General features: G+C 40.9%; 1 protein-coding gene across 3 annotated transcripts in view; it reads left to right on the top strand.

Moving 5' to 3' along the window:
• The window catches only part of shroom3 (shroom family member 3), a 55,399-nt gene that overhangs the window by 29,300 nt on the left and 6,756 nt on the right, over positions 1–19,343 (top strand). For 2 of the 3 annotated variants that reach the window (XM_088281226.1, XM_088281228.1), the window contains 15 exons: positions 5,248–5,373; positions 8,140–8,346; positions 9,585–9,907; positions 9,986–10,220; positions 10,389–10,438; positions 10,614–11,076; positions 11,181–11,465; positions 13,078–13,522; positions 13,639–13,763; positions 14,649–14,795; positions 14,893–15,347; positions 15,908–16,114; positions 16,556–16,742; positions 16,849–17,143; positions 18,294–18,370. In XM_088281226.1, the coding sequence (XP_088137352.1) occupies positions 5,248–5,373; positions 8,140–8,346; positions 9,585–9,907; positions 9,986–10,220; positions 10,389–10,438; positions 10,614–11,076; positions 11,181–11,465; positions 13,078–13,522; positions 13,639–13,763; positions 14,649–14,795; positions 14,893–15,347; positions 15,908–16,114; positions 16,556–16,742; positions 16,849–17,143; positions 18,294–18,370 (3,627 nt within the window). Of the gene's footprint in view, positions 1–624; positions 1,199–5,247; positions 5,374–8,139; positions 8,347–9,584; positions 9,908–9,985; positions 10,221–10,388; positions 10,439–10,613; positions 11,077–11,180; positions 11,466–13,077; positions 13,523–13,638; positions 13,764–14,648; positions 14,796–14,892; positions 15,348–15,907; positions 16,115–16,555; positions 16,743–16,848; positions 17,144–18,293; positions 18,371–19,343 lie in introns of those variants that run through there. The other variant, XM_088281227.1, reaches the window with a different exon arrangement.

Raw genomic sequence — 19,343 nt, 5'->3', positions numbered from 1 at the left:
CCTTCACTATATGTCATAGGTCTCACTGGCATATTCCCGCACCTTCGGTGCAGACACACCAGTTGATAGCGCTGCCCCTCTCTTCACCTGAGCATCCAAGACATGCGGCCACTAGTTCAGAGTGGAAACATTTGATTTTGATGACATAAAAAATACATCTTCAATGAACGACATCATGAGATGAGACCCACCGCAGCTCCGAAAAGCCTTTTTTGTCATTGTATGAACTGAATTAGAAGGGTTTCAACCAATTAAGGTCAGAAAATAAGCATTTAAAATTACATGCACACACACTGTGAATAGTCGAATCACAAATAAGTCTAAAGTTCATACATGTAATTTGGCACATATTTATTCTCACTTATACTTGGCCATTCCTTCCGTTTATTTTTAAATTCTGCCGTTTCTATGTATCTCGTGTGTGATGTCATTATTTTCCTTCTTACCATAGAACTCTCTCAGTCCTTTATTTTTTAATTCGTCACTATCTCTTTTCTCTTATCACATTCCATCCTACTGCCCTTCCCTGCTACGTATTCTCTCACCGTCTTTCACTTCCCTCTCTCTCTTTCTCGCCGTCGCTCTGCGTATCCATCACTACCACCAGGGATGTTTACTTCATGCTTTTAACATGCTGTAGCCTAATGACTTGTAATTGCTTCAATTGCTCAACACGATCAGAGTCAGGGGCCAAAGCGGTGCCACTCTTTCCAGTCCACCAGTAGCGAGATAGAAGTAGGGGGGAAGAGACGTTGTAGTTGAGGCTCAATGTGCAAGGGCGTTCGAGATTGACACTGGAAAGTATAGACGGGTCAAGGTTTAATATTGGTAAATAAGAGACAAGAGACAGGATATTAGGTTTTAGACGTGAAATGAGACAGGACGTGGAAGACAGCTAAAGGTTGACGGTGTCATATGCAGCTGAACCAAATTTCACAGCTCAAGTAAAGTTCATTTCTCGGAGGACAAAGAGCTTTTGAGCGCATGTAAGCTAGCCGTGAATCTAAACTACACAAAGTGGAATTTGGACCGAGGCCATGGAGTTGTTGGAGGTGTTCTATCGCCGGAAGCTTCGAAAGAAGCAGAAGAAAGCGGCGCTAGGCCGGTCCGAGGGGGCGCTGTGTCGGTCGCCGTCGGAGGTCAGCGTCAACAATCTGGCGACTGGCCTCATTTCCAAAGTCCTAAGATTCACATCCAGGTAAAATGGATCACATTGATTTCTTTCATAACAAGCTAAGTGATGATGGCCTTTTTGCAACAACATACGATGTCTTTTGGGGAATGATGCTTGTATTGTTCAATAGATGATATTTCAATTGCGATTTAATACATGATTATTTTTCTTCACAAAAAATATGTTAATAATATAGTTATAATACAATTAACAATGTCAGATTTATTATATATAGATGTACTCTTCTAGATAAAGCTTTCACTAGGGCTGGACAATTAAATGAAATGTAAGCATGATTTCAAATTTGGCTTCTCGTCGATCTCTAAAATGTTATAATCGGAGAAAAACATTGAATATGCTGAATGGCGCGGTGTGATTAGTTCCTGACTTTGTGAAAGTACGCTGAATGCACCATGTGACAAACGTGTAGCATATGTGATTCGGCCTTCCCTAAGCGTCCTTTAAACTGTTTAATGACATCGCAGATGGAATTTATTATAAAACTCAACGCGCATCAAAAATAATTACATATATTGTATATTCCTAGCGCTAATGCTAAAGTCAACGTAATATCTCATTCAAATGCTAACGAATAATTAGCATCAACTTCAGGAGTAATTTGTCTTAAACTAAAATATATTATTTGCACACAAACACTGTGGAAACGCACACGGACAGTTAAGATAACGCTACTCAAAGGTACAAATTCTTACCAATCTGTGAATTTAATTTTTTTTTTAATAGAGTTCAATTGCAACTTTCTTCTGTTCTCATTTTAAGCAATGAACGGCACTACATTGTTCATTATTTCAGTATTTTAATATTTTCTTATTTGACTTTTTCATTGTCCTTTCAATTATATGTAAAGTTGAGTTTTCAACATCAAAGAATATTCTTTTCTTCAAAATCCAAGAATATATAGATTCAAGGACTTTATTTTGTCAATACATATTTAGTGACATGACATGGCATGAAATAAAAGGGTCATTTTGTACTTGACAAAAAGAAAATAGTGTTCAAGAATAAAGTGCTCAATGTTGTTCAACATGCAGGGATGAATAAGCATGAGGCTATGATGACAGTTTTGAGGAGTTCCGTTTTTGTAGTTGAATAAATATTAAGTTTTAAAAACATTAAATAATCATTTTAGTGATTGTGATTTCAATATAAATCAAAATAATCGTGAATATTATTTTTTTTTCTACAATCATTACTAAAATAAAGTCAAATCAACCGTTAATTAAAAAGAAAGATAGTTTATTTACATGCATTAAAGGTGTTAACTTACTAAAGACTTTGGCTTACAGCCTCCGGAGCGTTTACAATGACATCAAGAAATTCTAACAAACAAATGTGGCGTAAACAGAAGTCGCTCAGCCCTAAATCAGATTGCAACAACAATCCAAATGGATCTGTGGCTTTATCACTTCAAATTTTAATCCGTCCATCCATCCATCCATCATCTATACCGCTTCTCCTCACTCGGGTTGCGGGGGGTGCTGGAGCCTATCCCAGCTATCTTCGGGCAGTAGGCGGGGGACACCCTGAACTGGTTGCCAGCCAATCGCAGGGCACACAGAGACGAACATCCGCGCTCACACTCATACCTAGGGGCAATTTAGAGTGTTCAATCGGCCTGCCATGCATGTTTTTGAAATGTGGGAGGAAACCGGAGTACCCGGAGGAAACCCACGCAGACACGGGGAGAACATGCAAACTCCACACAGGAAGGCTGGAGCCGGGATTGAACCCACAACCGATGCTGTCTCTCACTGTGAGCCATCGTGCTAACCAGTCGTCCACTGTGCCGCTTCAACTTTTAATGTTTCATGAAATATGATGTGGACCGCAGACACTATCTAAAGAAATGCATAATATATAAAGCTATGCCAAACAACAACCCCAAATTGCAGCCTTTGAAAATGTCATTTTTAGGGCTGTCAAAATTAATTTAAAAAAGAAATGAATGCAGTTAGATAATTTAACTCAGTTAACTCAGTTTTATTTACTTAATAAAATAATCTGCATACTTTGCAAAGCCAAATTCAGATACTGTACCCTATTAGCTGTACATCTTTAGCACATCATCTCCGAACAAAACATGCTCAAGTTACCACTGGGCCTTGCAAACCAACACTGCCGGAGTGTTGATTTGCTTAAAACTAAATGTACTGTATACGTTTTGAGAATTGTTTCTAAGAACAATTCCTGTAAAGATGACTCCATTTAGATGATATTCAAGCATCAAAGAAAGCTATTAGTCTTTGAATTAAAATATACTTCATATTTGCTCATTTTACTTTAATTTCAAGATATTACTCATATCTGTTACAAGCTTAAAAAAAAAATTGTAGTTGAAAAATATGATTATTCGCCGTCAATTACAGATTCTTTTTGTGATTAATTAGTTAAAAAATGTAATTGCTTGACAGGACTATTCTACTACAACGATTTATTGTTCAGCCATATTTGTAAGTACTTGTATAAGAGGTCTTTGGTGATGTCGTGGTTTATGTAGCTGACTTCATTCATTGCCCTGCTTCTGGGGTGTAGTCCACCTCTCACCATTAATCAACTGGCATTCACCCCGCTCCCCAGCACTCCTGAACAGCACCGAAAATTAATTGACAGTTATTTGCATGGTAGCATGGATGATAAAACACTGAGGTATTCCAGTCACGTCCTGTCATTATGGAGGTTCTTGAGGTTCTGAGACATGCAGGATTTCACGTAGCTGTCTTCTACTTATGCAGATACGATCTTTTCCTGTTTGTCAGCATGAATAAATACGGAACAGCCAAGCGTATCCAATGGGATGTCATAGGCATGATTTTATGCTTAGAAAATTGCAATTAAGTGAAGAGGTTTGCTGCTTGAAATTTTGTTGACATTGATGCCATCAAAATGTAAACTTAATTTTTTCAAATGATTATTTTTAAAAAGAAATCTTTACCAACTGCAGTATGGTAATATTTTTTGTCATTGTATTACTTTTAGCCACTCTTTCACGATCACCAGCTCTACAAATTATACTGTAACAAAGTCATCAGGTGACCACTGGTGCAATCAGTCTTTAATACTGTATGTAAGGGCAAGCTTTAAAAGATCTAATGTGAATTCATAAAATTTGAGGTACATATTTCAGTTATTATTAATTTATTATTATTATTTTACATTGTTCAAATGTTTTGCTTCCCCATTCCCACTCATTTCCCCTCGTTTTTGGGAGTCCCGGTTTGATCAAAAGGTAGCATTCTGTTTCTTTTAGTTCAATTTGTCATTTCTTTTTTGTTCATCTGTGTAATATTTAGCTTTGTAAAAATATTTTCATTTGTGTGACTTAATTTAACATTTTCCGGACAAGATAGAAAGAAATCAAAGACTTTTCTCCTGACCTTTTGAGTCAGCTCCCAATGGGATGATCCCACACAGTTGTGAATGTTTGTCTTGTTACTGTGGAAGGACTGCACAGAATGAATAACTTAAAACTGCCAATTTCCCAACTTTGAAAAGGTTTTATATTCCTACTGCCAATGTAAGCTTTGAATTGTTGATTTCCTGAAGCATGAATACGCCTTGACATTCAATAATAACTGGATATCTTTTAGTTCAAATGTAATCTGTCACACTTCAAGAAACTTTCACATCAGTATTTCCCATGTATGTTTTTGGGTATTGAAATGATTGTTGTTGAGTCTCATTTCCAGCATATTTATTCCACTGCATATTTTGAAAACTTGGTTATGCTGTTAGGTCTCAGAGAAACTTTCAAACTAAATTAGCAGTGAATGAGAGAGGAGGAAGGAGTGTCTCTTCCTCGAAACAAACACCTCTTAGTATGATACGCTGCACTTCTGCGTAACTGCAAACCCTAACCTCAACATTTTGCCAAATATTTAAAAGGCACGACACAATGTACTATGTGCGTAGTGAATTTTGAATTCCGATTGGCTTCTGCAGCTGTACCTAATGAAATGTCCAGTGAGCGCAGATAAATCATTCTTCTCTGTCCCCAAATGTCTCAATAATTCTCACTTTGCTAAATCAATTGCTTTTGTGCATAAACCTTGCAGACGCAGTGAGACGGCATCTCGTCCTCACTCGTGGCATTCGACAAAACTGGGTGAAGGTCAGCAGGGGTCAGAGCAGGAAGGGATGGACACCATGAGCAGTGCCTGGCACCACAATTACCACGCAAGGTCAGTGTGTGTTATCAACATTTTTTTTTCTTTGGTGGACTGTTTCAAAATGTGTTGAGCAACATTTTTTGTTTTGGTGAGATGACAAGACCCTTGACTGTGAGTGACTCCAAGTCAGCCCTTAAAGATGCTCCAAATTGGCATTGCTGAATAACTTGCACTTATCTTTGTTCATGGCATCTCAAAAATGTTTACACAGACAGAGAAGCTCTCCCTCCCTCCTCTTGCGTTGCTTGCCCTAAAGTGGCACCAACTACTCTTGAATGTGGATGTGAAACAAGCCATCACAAATTTGTCATGGTTTTGATTCCTTGCTAAATGAACTGCGCAGCAACTTTGCACATTTGACAGATGAAATCCTGCTTCCATATGAGAAATCCAGATTGTGCTCATATTTAATGTGCAAACCGTTCGTAAATCAGACCTTATTGTGCATTAGGTGTCTGTATTGTAAAGAGGAGCTGTTGGTCAAGAGATTTATATCATCAGACAAAGTGACGTCATTGTTTTTGTTAAACAGCAGTAAATGGAAGTGAAAGGCTCTGACATGACTCTGTTTGTTAGGCGGGGGCATTGACGCTAATACCCAAAGAGAGGGGGAATTCTTCATGTTCCCTCCCCACGTCACCTCCGGGTCTCCCATGGCAACAGCTCACCCCCTACAACAGATGCACGCACTCCACTGTTGAAGTGCTATGTTCACTTCATACTGAGCCACTCTGGATTTGAAAGTTTTTTTTTTTTTCATGTAATGGCTTTAGATCTAAGGAATGGTGCGTAGAGGCAGAGGGGCTGACAGAAGTTCGAGGAGCACGAAAAGTTACTGACACAGAAAAAAGAACGACAGTGGCCTCTTTTCAAAAGCAGTAATTGCATTGTGTTCGGTTGGAAGAGTTGCTGAACCAAAGTGTGACGTAGATGCACACGCGCGCACACAAGCACCCAAAACCTCATTTTCAGGCCATGTCTCCAGCACTCTTGCGTGGTGGATCGCGTATGTTTGTTGTATTTTTGAATTAGAACTTTTATTTTTGAATAATTTTTGCTTTTGTTTGGGCAGACTCATACTTATCCATTATTAGTGTATTTCTATGATGTCAAGTTTGTGTAGCAGTTCCCATATCTGACATATTTTTAGCCACATTTGAAAGAGGATTGATTCTGATCAGAGGATGTCCAATTCCGTGTTTTTTTTCCCTCTTACGCATATTCAAATTGTGCCACTGAGGCACAAAAAAATCAGAATTGTGTCAGTTGAAGTCTGCTGTGTCAATCCATTTCTTGACTCATCATCCCACAAAACCTTTTTTTGGGGGGGGTATTTGGCTGGTACATTGGAGCAGCTGTGCAAATTTTAGTTTGACAACTTCTAGATATTTGCAAACAGAATAATTTGCTACTTTAATTTTGGCTTTCCTTTCTGCTTGTGTAAATCTTCAGTTGTCCTTAGATCATCACGGAATTTATTGGACTTTCCCATTTTTCTGAGTATTGGTCAATCCAATGACTTAGGCTGTCAAACTATTCATTTTTATTCTGGAAAAAAGGAACGACTGGCTCTAATGTAATAACCCCTAGCGAAAAGTAATCAGGCTTGACCTTGTCAAGTTGAAGGACATTCTTTAAACTGCGCCTGTGGAAAAATGACCGACTGACGAATGACGGCTGGGTACTCAGGTCACTAACGGATTACGAATGACGGACACTTTCTGTGTCTTTGTGTGTGTCTGCGTCTGTATGCGTGTGTGTGTATGACTAAATGGCATTAACAAGCATAAAATTACATTTGCAGATAGTTTGGAAAATGGATGGATGGGTACCTGCAGAAACCTGTGGAGTCTTCCATTACCTTACCAAACATGTACGTTTTGGGAATGTGGGAGGAACCCGTGAAAACTCCGCGTGAGACAGATGCGCTAGCCACTAAGACAACAAAGCAACTGTTGGCATCCGCGACCGCACTCCAAGTGGCCCCTTGATTAATTCTCAAAACCAAACATCCATCCATTATCTGAGCCGCTTTTCCGCGGGTGTGCTGGAGCCTATCCCGGGGTACACCCTGGACTGGTTGCTAGCAAACCACAGGCCACACAAAGATGAACAACCAGACGCACTCACAATCACACCTAGGGAAAATTGAGAGTGTTCAGTCAACCTACCATGGATGCATTTTGAAATGTGGGAGGAAACCGAAGTACCCGGAGGAAACCCACGCAGGCACGGGCGGAATATGCAAACTCCACACAGGAAGGTCAGAGACTGATCCGAACCCTGCACCTCTGAACTGTGAAGCGGACGTAGTAACCAGTCGGCCACCGTGCCACTTAAAAAATAATTAAATAAATAAATAAATGGAAAAAAAAATAATAAAAAAAACAAAATGTATTTAGTTGTTTTTTTTTTTTAAACACCATAAATTCGACCAAAAGCGCTGATAAAAATTCAAGTTAATGCATTATTAAATAAAAAGGGGGGGGGGGATCTGCGAATTTGCAGGTGCCGAATGACGCATATGCATCAACTATAATTTATAGGTGTAATCATTTACCACTAGATGGCAGACATGGCTTTTTGCACTTACCAGGTATTATATTGCCCTATACTACTACATGAATAGGCCAGATCATTTTTCACTTTAATTTAGTCATTTGGAATGAAAACTGTTTCAATTAACTTTTTTGTATCTCCAAGAAAGGCTTCTTCTTGGTGCTGCCAAATGGTAATCAAATAATCTTCAAAAGTTTGTCCATCTCTGTTTTTGAGCAGTGCCTCCACCACCGACCTCTCTGGCGGGTTTGAGTCAGATGGCGGCTATCTAAGGAAGAGTCCTGACCAGTACAGCTCAAGAGGCAGCATGGAGAGCTTGGATCCTCCTCAATCTGTGCACCTCCAGCACCACCACACACTGGGCCATCACACCCACAATGACCCCCACCCTGCCTACTCCTCCTGCCAACAGCTATCTTCTGCCAGGTTTGTAATAACTAATTGAAACGCAGACATGTATAAGACTACATTTTATCTGAATTTACCTAGAAAGTGAAGGACAATGTCCATGTAATGACTGAAATAGACATAGTACCTTGACCAACCATTGCTTGAACTGGGCTACCCAATGACGGTCGAATTTTTTTTATATTTACATCACAAAAATCGAAATGAAACATCATCGCACAGCGGTAGAATACATGCCAACAAAAGTAAAAAAAAATGCTTCACAACTTTTCTTTCTGGAGGTTTACATTATGCAGACAAACATAGTTGGACAAACCTTTTGATTCTTGCACTCATCTGGGAAAGGAAACTTAAATACTTTGCATCCTCTAATAGGTATAAAGATTCAGATTGACTTGACCAGTTTGAATTCTTCCACTTCTCTCACCTGATGAACTCCTTTGTTGTTTGTGTCATCATCTTGTTGCATGATGAATGCTTTCTCAAGCAGTTTGATTGCATCTTTCTTTCAATTGGCATACAAAATGTTTCTGCTGACATCGCAATTCACTTTCGCAACTGCCATCATGTGTTTCATCAATGAACAGTGAGTGAATCTTAGAAGAAACCATTAAAGCCATGCCATCTAATGGTTTGCATCTGCTGGTAGAGACTCTAGACTTTTGAATCTTCCACAAACAGTATTTTGTTAACGCTGCACCCGGCTTATTGGAGATGGTTGCCTATTATAGTAATACAAGTTTTTTGGGGGTGTATTTTAAAGCTCTTACAATTATTTTGTAATCAACTTTTGCTCCTTCTTAATCAACCAAGTTGATATCTGTTACTATATCTTATGACTTCACAATTTCATAGACAGCTCTCTGGTTTTCGTGTTGGTTACGCCTCAAGCTTGAAACAAATCTAAAAATGAGACTGGAGGTTCACATTATTGTTTGAAAAATTCATGTTGGAGGTCCCACCCTGACAAAAGTATGTCATGTTCAAATACTTTCGCTCGCGTGTAACATGGGTGGGTTTAAAGGTGCCAACTTTAAAGTCCAAATAAAACATGAATCAAGACAAAACTATGCAAACCGTAGACTTGCCCCTAGACAGTTTAGCACTACGCCTTTGGGCAAATAAGTGACAAAAAAAGGAAGTCTGTGAGACACATGCAAAATAAATTTCTCTAAAAACCAGCTCAGATGGTGAGGCGTGTTTCGTCCAACAATATCTCAACTGAACCCTCTAATAAACTACATGTCTCGTCATAGGTCCTCCAACAGCATTGATCACCTCCACAGCAAGCGAGACTCCGCATATTCTTCCTTCTCCACCAGCTCCAGTATTCCAGAGTACCTTGCCTCTGCTCCGACTTTCAGTCCGGAGCGCTCCTATTCACTGGAGACTGTTCCCCAGAGAGGAGGAAGTGGAGAGATGCAACAAGCTGACATACGTTACATCCGGACGGTTTATAATGCCCAGCAGGGACTTTCTCAGGAGCAGGAGCTGAGCTCTCCGTCGGCTTCATCACTACAAAACAGTGATTCAAGAAGTGGGGAAGGAGCAAAGGGAGGGCACAGCAGAGATACGACAAGTAAAGTATTTTCAGTAAAGAGATCATTTAGGCTTGGCGGCACGAATATTTTTTTTTAACTTGCTGCCTGGTCAATAGGTGGAGTCTGTTACCGTGGCAGCAGCAACAGCAGCGGCGGTAGCAGCAGTGGTGTGCTGGCTGCCAACAGGCACAGTGTGGGTCCGATATGGGCTCCTGGAACCAGTCCCAGCTCTTATGAGAACCTGAAGGGGGCGCCTGCTCCGCCACGACGCAGCGACAGTTTTGCAGCCATCAAGAACCACGAGAGACCCAACTCTTGGTCAAGTGTGGAGCAACCCCGTGCAGTTAATAGGTGAGCTGGTTAGATTTCCTTGAGGATCGAAGATGTTGTCTGTCTTTAAAAATATTGTAAGACACAAAATGCCATGATTCATTCTGAAAAAAAATGTAAAGCATTAAACTTGGTGTTTACACATTTATATTATTTGAGTGATAATCTAATTGCTCGTGTTTCAATCAGGTCTTTGCAGAAAGGTTCCTATCATCACTCCAGTGGGCCAGTTGCCTCAAGTAAGTTTGAGAACAGAAAGAGAACAAAATTTGCCATTTATACAGTCCTGGTCCAAGGTGTAGCCCACCTCTTTCCCAACGACAGCTCGGATAGGCTCCAGCTCGTCCGCACCTCCATTGAGGATAATGTGTACAGAAAATGACTGTTTGATATTTTACATTCTTGTAATTTCAGCCAAAGGCTCATGCATCACCGAGGGTCAGCTCCACACAGTCATAGAAAAGAGTCCAGAGAGCAGCCCCACCACAAAGCCCCGACAGGGCTTTCCCACGTCAGGTTCACCTTCCGGACCTTCCACAACCTTTACAAGCCCATCTCCCCAGTCAGGACGCCTCATTTTGCCAACAGGATTATACCCTGTACCTCAGCCCGAACCCCACTATGCACAGATGCCCAGTTCAAGTCCCGTGTCATTGAACTCGGGGGTTTATCCTGCTCTGGCTAAGGACAGCAAACAGCAGCAGTTACAAGGTCTGCAGAACGTAAGAGGACAGGAGGAGGATGCGACTGAGCGATGGAGAGATGGAAAACTGCCATCTAATGAGACGGGTCACCAAATGAACATTTCATCACCATACCCGCATTCCACTGTGCCGCCGCTTGCCACAACGCAGAGCCGAGTACATGACTCCGAAAGGTAACGATTAAATGTGTCAATCAACAGATGTGCAAAACTATAAAAGCGTAAAACCCATTCCTCCCCTGGACCCTAATGTCCTCTTGCCCCTCTGACTCTTTCAGGAATCAAGAGGAGGAAAGTAATTTTGGTCCCAACAAGCCATTTCCTACCGCAGGAAGATCCGAGAGCCAGGCAGGGGCCAACATGTTTCAGCGCCAGCAGGGACCCCATGATCACAGCGCCCATCACTTCCATATGCATTCGAACCAAGGATCCCACAACCAAATGTTGCAAGAACAAGATTTCCAGAATCCCCAAACTCAGTCAACTCCGGCTCTCGAACCCCTGAACTTCCAAGAGCGGAGGGACCCTTACACAACTGTGCAGTCTGGGGGCCACGTGAGAAGGTATGTAAAGGTTGAAATTAATACTACTGCAATAATACATCCTAAAATATATATATATCCCTCCTTCCATTCATTCGCCAAGCAATGTCCTCACAAGGGTGGCCGACATGACAAACACACAAAGACAAACAACCTGTCACACTCACAATCACACCTAGGGACAATTTGGACTGTTCAATGAACCTACCATGCATGTTTTTGGAATGTGGGAGGAAACTGGAGTACCCGGAGAAAACCCACCCAGGCACAGGGAGAAACTACACACAGGAAGGCCGGAGCCGGAATCGAACCTCGCACCTCCGAACTGTGAGGCGGATGCGCTAACCAGACGCTTTAAAAAAAAAAAAAAAAGTTGAAAACTTTTACTCTGGCTGCCATCACTTAGTTTTATGTGCAAAGAAATAGCAAACAATTGTGTCGTTAGCTGCTAAAAACCGTAATAGCGGTTGTCCTTTTTTGTGCTTTATAATGAATCAACACTTTTTTCATGATAACATGCAGAATATGTCAAAGCATTTTCTTCGTGAACTAAGCAGGGATATTACTGAAATTTTTTTTTTTTGGGCGACAGCATATGTTGCTGCTAACCCTATATGTATCTTTCAGCATTAATGTTGCTTTCACAGATGTGAAAGTTACCCATGCGTTGGGACACAATAGTTTACCGTGAGAACCTTTAAGGGGTGCCGCAGAAATTATATAATTTCACTCAATTCTCTAAAAAAATATTTATTAATGTTGCATTGTTCCTATAACTGACTTTGTAGTTACAGGATAATGAATTATCTTTTATTAGATCATAGAAAGTACATTATTGTGATATGCTTCCCCTTTTTGGAACATTTTTGTTTGGTGTGCCATGAGATTTTTCCAACTTAAAATATGTGCCTTGGCTAAATAAAGGTTGGGAATCACTATTAACCCACCCGCATAAGATCACAGAGTTGGCCTTTTGAACTTTTCACTGATAAAAATCTGGGTGGTCCATTTCCTCTTTAGCCTGGAGGCCACAGCATCCATGATATCCACAAACAAATTGAAACGTGGACTCATCAGACCATGGCACAGTTTTCTACTTTGCGTCAGTCCATGTCAGATGCTGCTGGCCCTAAAGAACAAACTTAGACGAGCAGATTTAGTGACAAGCTGTGTTGGCAGACAGCGGGACTATATACTTTACACATTGATGATGTTGCTTTTTTCATGCAGTGTTACTTGAGGGATCAAAGGCATTCAATGTTGGGTTTTGGCTACGTGCATAGATTTCTTTACATTGTCTGAATGGTTTATTATTACAGACAGAGGTGTTGTTCTTTGCACTTTTTGCTCAAGGAGACGTTCTCAAAGTGGCGAACTTCGGCCCATCCTTACTTGTGATTGAATGCGCTCTTCATAGATTGAGAATATTTTTCTTTTTTTTCTTATTTGGCAACGTAAGATCTGATATTTTTATTTTAATGATTGAGAAATATGGTTCAGAAAATGCTTCATATGGAAAGTGCCTTGATGTAACTAATTTTGGGAATTCGTGCTATAACACAACAAATGGAATAGAATTAACCTGAAATTTGAGAGAGGCCAAAAGAATGATAATTTCATCTTCTATCTTCAGATTGGTGGACCAATCCAATGTCCATCCAGAGCCAACATCATATTCCAGAGTTGCACAGGGACAAGTGCCCCCATCCCATTCACCAGTTCAACCCCAGCCTCAGCATTCCTCCTCCACCTCCAGCACTCAAGCCTCCCTCCATCACCACAGTGACTCAGCAACTCTTCATTACCAACACTTGGACCAGAATGAGCCGAACAGAGACAAAGAACACCCGTTGACTCGTCTAGAGAATGCCCTCGTAGAGGTACAGCGTTGCACAAGCCCAAACAGTGCCATCTCTGCCAGTAGTCATGACAACAATACATTGGCTGAGGCTATCCAGGGACCCACCCGTAGTCTCTCTGTACTGGAGAGGGTCAGTCGCTTTGAGCATTGTGACAGATCAGGAAAGCAACGTAGTCAAAGCATCAGTCATGACCACCACAAAAACTCTTTCCGCAGGGTAAGCAAAAAAAATAAAAACAGACAATAAATGCATCTGGATAGAAGGCTCATAAATCAGAATCTCCATATAACCCTTGCTTCACTAATTTGCATCTTTAAATCATTTTGAATCAGATGACTGACAAATCCCATGGTGCCCCCTGTGGAGCAGAGGATCTCAGAACCATGCTAGAAAGAAGCACCAAAGCCCATAGGACTATGAGTTACAGAGGAGGCAGCGTCAACTACAAGAAAGACAGGTGGGTTTCATTCCAATGGTACACAAAATCCACAAAATTGGCTTATTCGATTGCATTTATGACACTAAATTGCTTGTGTGGATACAATTTTAATGTCTACACATGCCCTACAACTCCAGGAGCATGTATTACTGGAACAATGTCCTGTGGTCTGATGAGACCAAAATACTTCTATGCCTGCAATTGTGCTCAAACATTGCGCTTGTGCATGTGTTTGTGCTTAAGGAACCACAAAATGCTCAAGTACAGTACTTCCAAATATGCTATGGCTAGCATACACAGATACAATTTTCTTACAGTGCAGTCAAAGTCTTGTAATCGAGTAGTCATCATCCATGCTTTTCACCCTGACTTGACTGCACTAACATTCTCTCTACCATTGCGTTCTCTCACGTTTGTTTTGTCATTTATTTATGACTTTCGGTTACTTTACCTAGCTATGTTTGCTTACCTCTGCCAAGGAAATTAAGTTCTCATTTGCATAGTTTTTTTTTTTTCGTTTTGTTGCGTTATTTAATACTTCTTCGTTATGGTTTTTGAGTATTGCATTTAAACCTGTGATTTGTCAAATGGAAAGGCAAAATCAATCCACAAGTGTGAGCGCCTGAAAATTGAAGGGGGCAGAATGTAGATTTAATGTGTTGTCGGTTTTTTTGAGCAAGTGATGTTTTTCACAAAGCACTATTTACATCACGGTAAATTAAGCAAATGAATGATTTTTTTTTCCTTTTTTTAAAAAAGGCATTATATAAAGTCAAATCTTTAAACAAGGATGACATTATTCTTTGATTCACAATATCACTGAAGAAAATACTAATGTTGCCTATTAGGCCTTGGGGGAGGATGTGCATTTTCTGAGCGCTCTTGTTTTCCTGCCTTATTCAGGACCGCACCTGATCCCAGTTCAGCCCTGGAGAGAAGCCTAAGCAGCCTCCATTTGGATGGCTCTAGAGAAGAAGATAATAGAAAGAACTCTTGGAAACAAGATGTCCACAACATGTTGGGCACTTTGCAGGTCACACCCTTACAGAGGTCAGAGGTCACTTCAACAAGCCACTGTTTTGCCATTGGCCAGTTGGTGCGTTTTGTCTGTCAACCATGTTAAAATGGAAATTTTGTCTTAAAACAGATCTTACAGAGACTCATTGAAAGAGGCACAATCTAAGGTCCTGCGTTCGACTTCCTTGAGGCACAATTCCTCCCCTGTTAATTCCTCACGTGGCGTTTCTTCTCCCAATACCTCCTCACACGTCAATCATCAGCATCTGCCATTCGTGGGCAACCATCCACCCTCGGAAAAGAAAGGCCCTAAAACCATGCCCAAACCGCTGAGCGTTGTGATCAATGTCCCAGTCACATCCCCTCACACTCCAAAAGAGCGGCATGTGGTTGGACCAGAGACTCGAGGTCCAAGTCCCCCGGCCTTGCCCAGCGTCCCTCCAGTTGGACCTCCTGCTGTGTTGCGAATCGGCGGACGCAAACGCCTAACAGCAGACCAGAAGAAACGCTCCTATTCTGAGCCAGACAACATTAACGAGATTGGGATTTCAGATTCTGAGACTGGTCTTTTCAAGATCGGAGGAGGTAAATGAAACGGAGCGTACACATAAAACATCTAGTCTCATCGAGTCTTGTTTGTCCTTGCTTGAGTATAGATATTCAACCTGCACGCAATTTGTTTTTTGAATGCTAAATACTCTAAATGTGGGGGTTGTGGAATGGGGAGAGAGTTGACGGGTTGATGAGGGCACCGCTGGCTGCATGATCTTAGCACGATACGTCCGCAATCAATCCAAACCAATCTGGTCGGGTCCAGAATTGGTGCTTTTGTTTATGAAGATGTTTATTTTTGAGTACACTAACTTCCCCTGACTTCCCAAAAAAATTACCTTTTTAATAACGTCCAAATGTATAAACCTTATGATTAGCTGATGATCAGTTCAGGGCGTACCCGACCTCTCATCCTAAATTGGCAGGCAGACGCCCGCTTTCTGATGACCCTGACCAGGATAGTGTAAATGCATTACTGCAGCGACCAAAGCATTTGTTTGCTTCACGTGAAATGATTCTTTTGTTTTAATGTTTGTCGTGGTTGCAAAAGTCAGCACAGCTTATGGACTGACACTGATCTTCCTATCTGCTAGAGACTAGCGTGGCTGATCGGCGGAAGCTCTTTGAACTTGGCCTCGCAAACAACGCCATATCGAGGCCTGACTTGCGTCAGCTTCAGCAAGATGCTGTGGCTCAGTACGTGCAGAGGAAGAGAAATGCGAAGAAAGATGACGGAAGGGAGAGGAGTGGGCCAAGGCCTCTCAGTGCTTATCTACAGTCGGAAAACACCTACCATTCAGGTGCGTGGATCAAGGCTGAAACGTTTATTGGAAAGTGGGTTCAACCTTGGAGTGACTTTTTGAATTTGATGAACTTGTAAAATGTACAAAAAAATTCTTCGTGTAAGATTTACTTAGAATTTCGGAGTGAAAAAACTTTACTCTGATTCTTCAAGTAAATATCACTCCCCATTTTTATTGTGTACATAGAAGTTTGTTTTGGTTTTCTCAAGCCTGGAGTTTATCCTCTAGAGTACCTTATTGCCTATTTTTTTTTTTAAATAGCTATATGTAGGGAACTAGTAAAGAAAAAATTCAATTGCTTTGTAACCAATTTTTCTGCTATAGATTTGAAAATAAAACAACTTTCTGGTCGACAAAACTAATACTGTAGTGGAGAAAAGGGTACAATGCTTACCTCTTTTTTGTCTTACCTGCCTCAATTTCCTTCATCACCCCCAGACTCCCTCAGCCTCTCCTCTACCTCCAGCCTGCTTTCCCTCCAGGAATCTGGCCTGGATCGCTGCCTTTCTTCGAGTGAAAGGCGTCACTTCTCTTCTCCTGGTGCTGACCTGCGAAGCGTTCACTCTAACTTGTACTACCCAGGCAGAGTGACCACGCCGAGGGCGCCGTCACACCCATCAACAAGGTAACCAAGTTGACTTAAAACCACCAAGATTGACATTTTTAATCCATTTTAATTCTTATTACAACTTTATTACACTTTCCTATTTTCTGTTCCTTGTGTTCCTTAGTGGAGACTTGCCACTTGAGCGCCACGTCCCCAACACCCACCTCCCGCATAATTTTGTCCAGGAGGCAGGCTACAATAAACAGAGTCCAATACGGTCAAAAGATTTGCAACAGACGGCAAGGCCTCGACAGAAGCGGCTCGGGTCCAAGCAGGAGAGCGGGTCTCTGGCAATGGTTGGGTCCATACTGGGCTCTGGCAAATCCGCCTCTGTCGAAGATCTTTTAGAACGGTCGGAGGAAAGGATTCCAAACCACTCTCGCTCCCGCTCATCCCCGACTCTCGAGATACTCAATCAGGTAATATGCTATGACAGTGACACTCTAAATTATGCAGACTTTGATTACACTGACTGTAATTGTCCGTACATTTTGCAACTTGTAAACGTTAAGTGGCGCCTCTATCCCCCTGAACAGATGCTGGTCGGTCTGGTCAGTTTGTTGTTTCAAAATGTCATCCGTCATAACATGAACACTTATGCTGATGTAATGATGAAACATTCAAGTGCTTTGTTTCCTGATAAAGGATCAGACACACATTTGGCTTTGGGGACATTTTGTTCCGAGTTGCACAGGAAATACCCGGTATCCTCAATGTTTCCTGTATGGTGCCGCCAGCCGGAGAGCTGCTGGAGATGGTGGCTGGGCGCTGTTTGATGTGGTTGAGAGGAAAGATAAAGCACAAACACACACGTATACATATGACATCCTCAGAGTCCTTCATGGAAGGCAGCAAAAGACGAACTTTTCTTTTATCTGTTTTCCCTTATCAGCAGGATCAATGTCACATAAACAACTTACATTTGCGGCAGACACAGACACTCTTTTAACTTTAAGTTTCACTCTAGACATTTTCGCTAACAGTCGATAAAAGCCATTAAGATAAACAACACTATACTGGCGTTGCTATTTACACCAGTTTGAATAAAAAAACTCTCCACTATTTGGTTTGCTGTTGTTTGAGAGGCAAATAGCAATATATTTTTAAAAAAGGTCCATTATATGTATATTTGTATGTCCAGTATGTATGTATTTTGCATGCTAAAGTATATTGGATCCTTTTCGATTTTCTGGTCAAAGCCGACAGCCTGTGTGTTTGCGAGGGTAGGAATGGTTGCGGTGACATGTCGTGTTCCAGAGAGAAGCAAGCATCATTTGCAGAATAATTGTAGAAAATATTTACAGTACTGGAGTACCAACATCAAGTGACTGCTTGGGTGATTAGTGCGAGACCATCATTTACATTTACATTTACAATTATTAACCATTTCACTGTTTCCACGTCAATGATAATAATAATATTTCTGCATTTTGTGCGTAAATATATAAAGTTATAAAGATTATTTTGAAATGGTGAAAATTGCAATTAATGATGGTGACACAAAAAAAATGTGATCACTACACAGCTTTAAATTGTAGCCACAGATTCAATATGTATTTTATTTTTCAGGACGCTACATCAGATCAAGTGAAGATGTTTGATGTTTTTGTGTCTGAGCCTGAACGCCGCACTACGACTGTGGACAGGTACTAAACACACACATGATCCTCATCTGGCTTGTAGTTCACACGCTTACCTTTTTTTTCAAATTTCTTTTTCTGACTCCATCTCATTTACTATGTTCAGCTAGATTTATGTGATTGAACTTGATTTCATCTTTGTCGAAATTCTCTCTTTTGAAAATTCAACAAAATGCCAGTGAACTGAACGGTGATCGTGAATGGAGTCTTTTTGAATTGTAAAAGTCTTAGCACTCTTTTTACACAAACTTTCCATGAGCTTGTGTGCATGTGTGTGAGCGAACGTGTGCGCTATTTTTTTTTAAAACTGAAGCTTAGGGTAAAAAGATTGACAGGACAGAAGAAAGAAAAGACATGAAAAAGTGTTTTTGATTGGGAGGCAGAAAGTGTAAGGGCAGTAGACATGTCCACTAGTAAACATAAAATGACACAGAGGGAGGATAACATGATGCAATTCCGTTGGAACGGGGAGAATGCGAGAGATTGTGGATGGAAAATTATACAAGGAAAGAAAAATTGATGATGAAAAAAGATTAAAGTACTAGCTATGAAGAGAACAAGATGGAAGGACTGAGGTAAGTCGAGCGTAAAAGGGTTCAAGGAAGAGGAAGATGTGTTTTATATAAAGGAATGTAAAGTAGGAAAAACTCCCTGGCACGGACACAGAAAAAACAAACAAATTCAGTGCACTGGGATTTATTAAGCCAAGGCTATTGAATATGTTTACTCTCAAAATGTGAAGGGCAGGGGTCACTCTAGGAATTCTGCGTGTGTGTGTGTGTGTGTGTGTGTGTGGGAGCGGGGGGTATGCGCATGTGGTTGGATTCTTGCACAAATCTTTTTGATATAACTCAATACCAAGCTCACGAACATTACAAAAGAAATGAACATTTCGAATGATGGTGGAAAAAAATATACATTACACAAATACTTTTCGATTGCAGTGAATTAAAGAATGATCGGAACTAGACAAAGTCAA

The sequence above is a fragment of the Idiotropiscis lumnitzeri genome, chromosome 18, assembly GCF_059441095.1.
Source record: "Idiotropiscis lumnitzeri isolate Australia: NSW breed Sydney's pygmy pipehorse chromosome 18, RoL_Ilum_1.0, whole genome shotgun sequence".
Taxonomy (NCBI): domain Eukaryota; kingdom Metazoa; phylum Chordata; class Actinopteri; order Syngnathiformes; family Syngnathidae; genus Idiotropiscis; species Idiotropiscis lumnitzeri.
The sequence above is the reverse complement of the archived record's forward strand: the minus strand, read 5'-3'. Positions and strand labels throughout refer to the sequence as shown.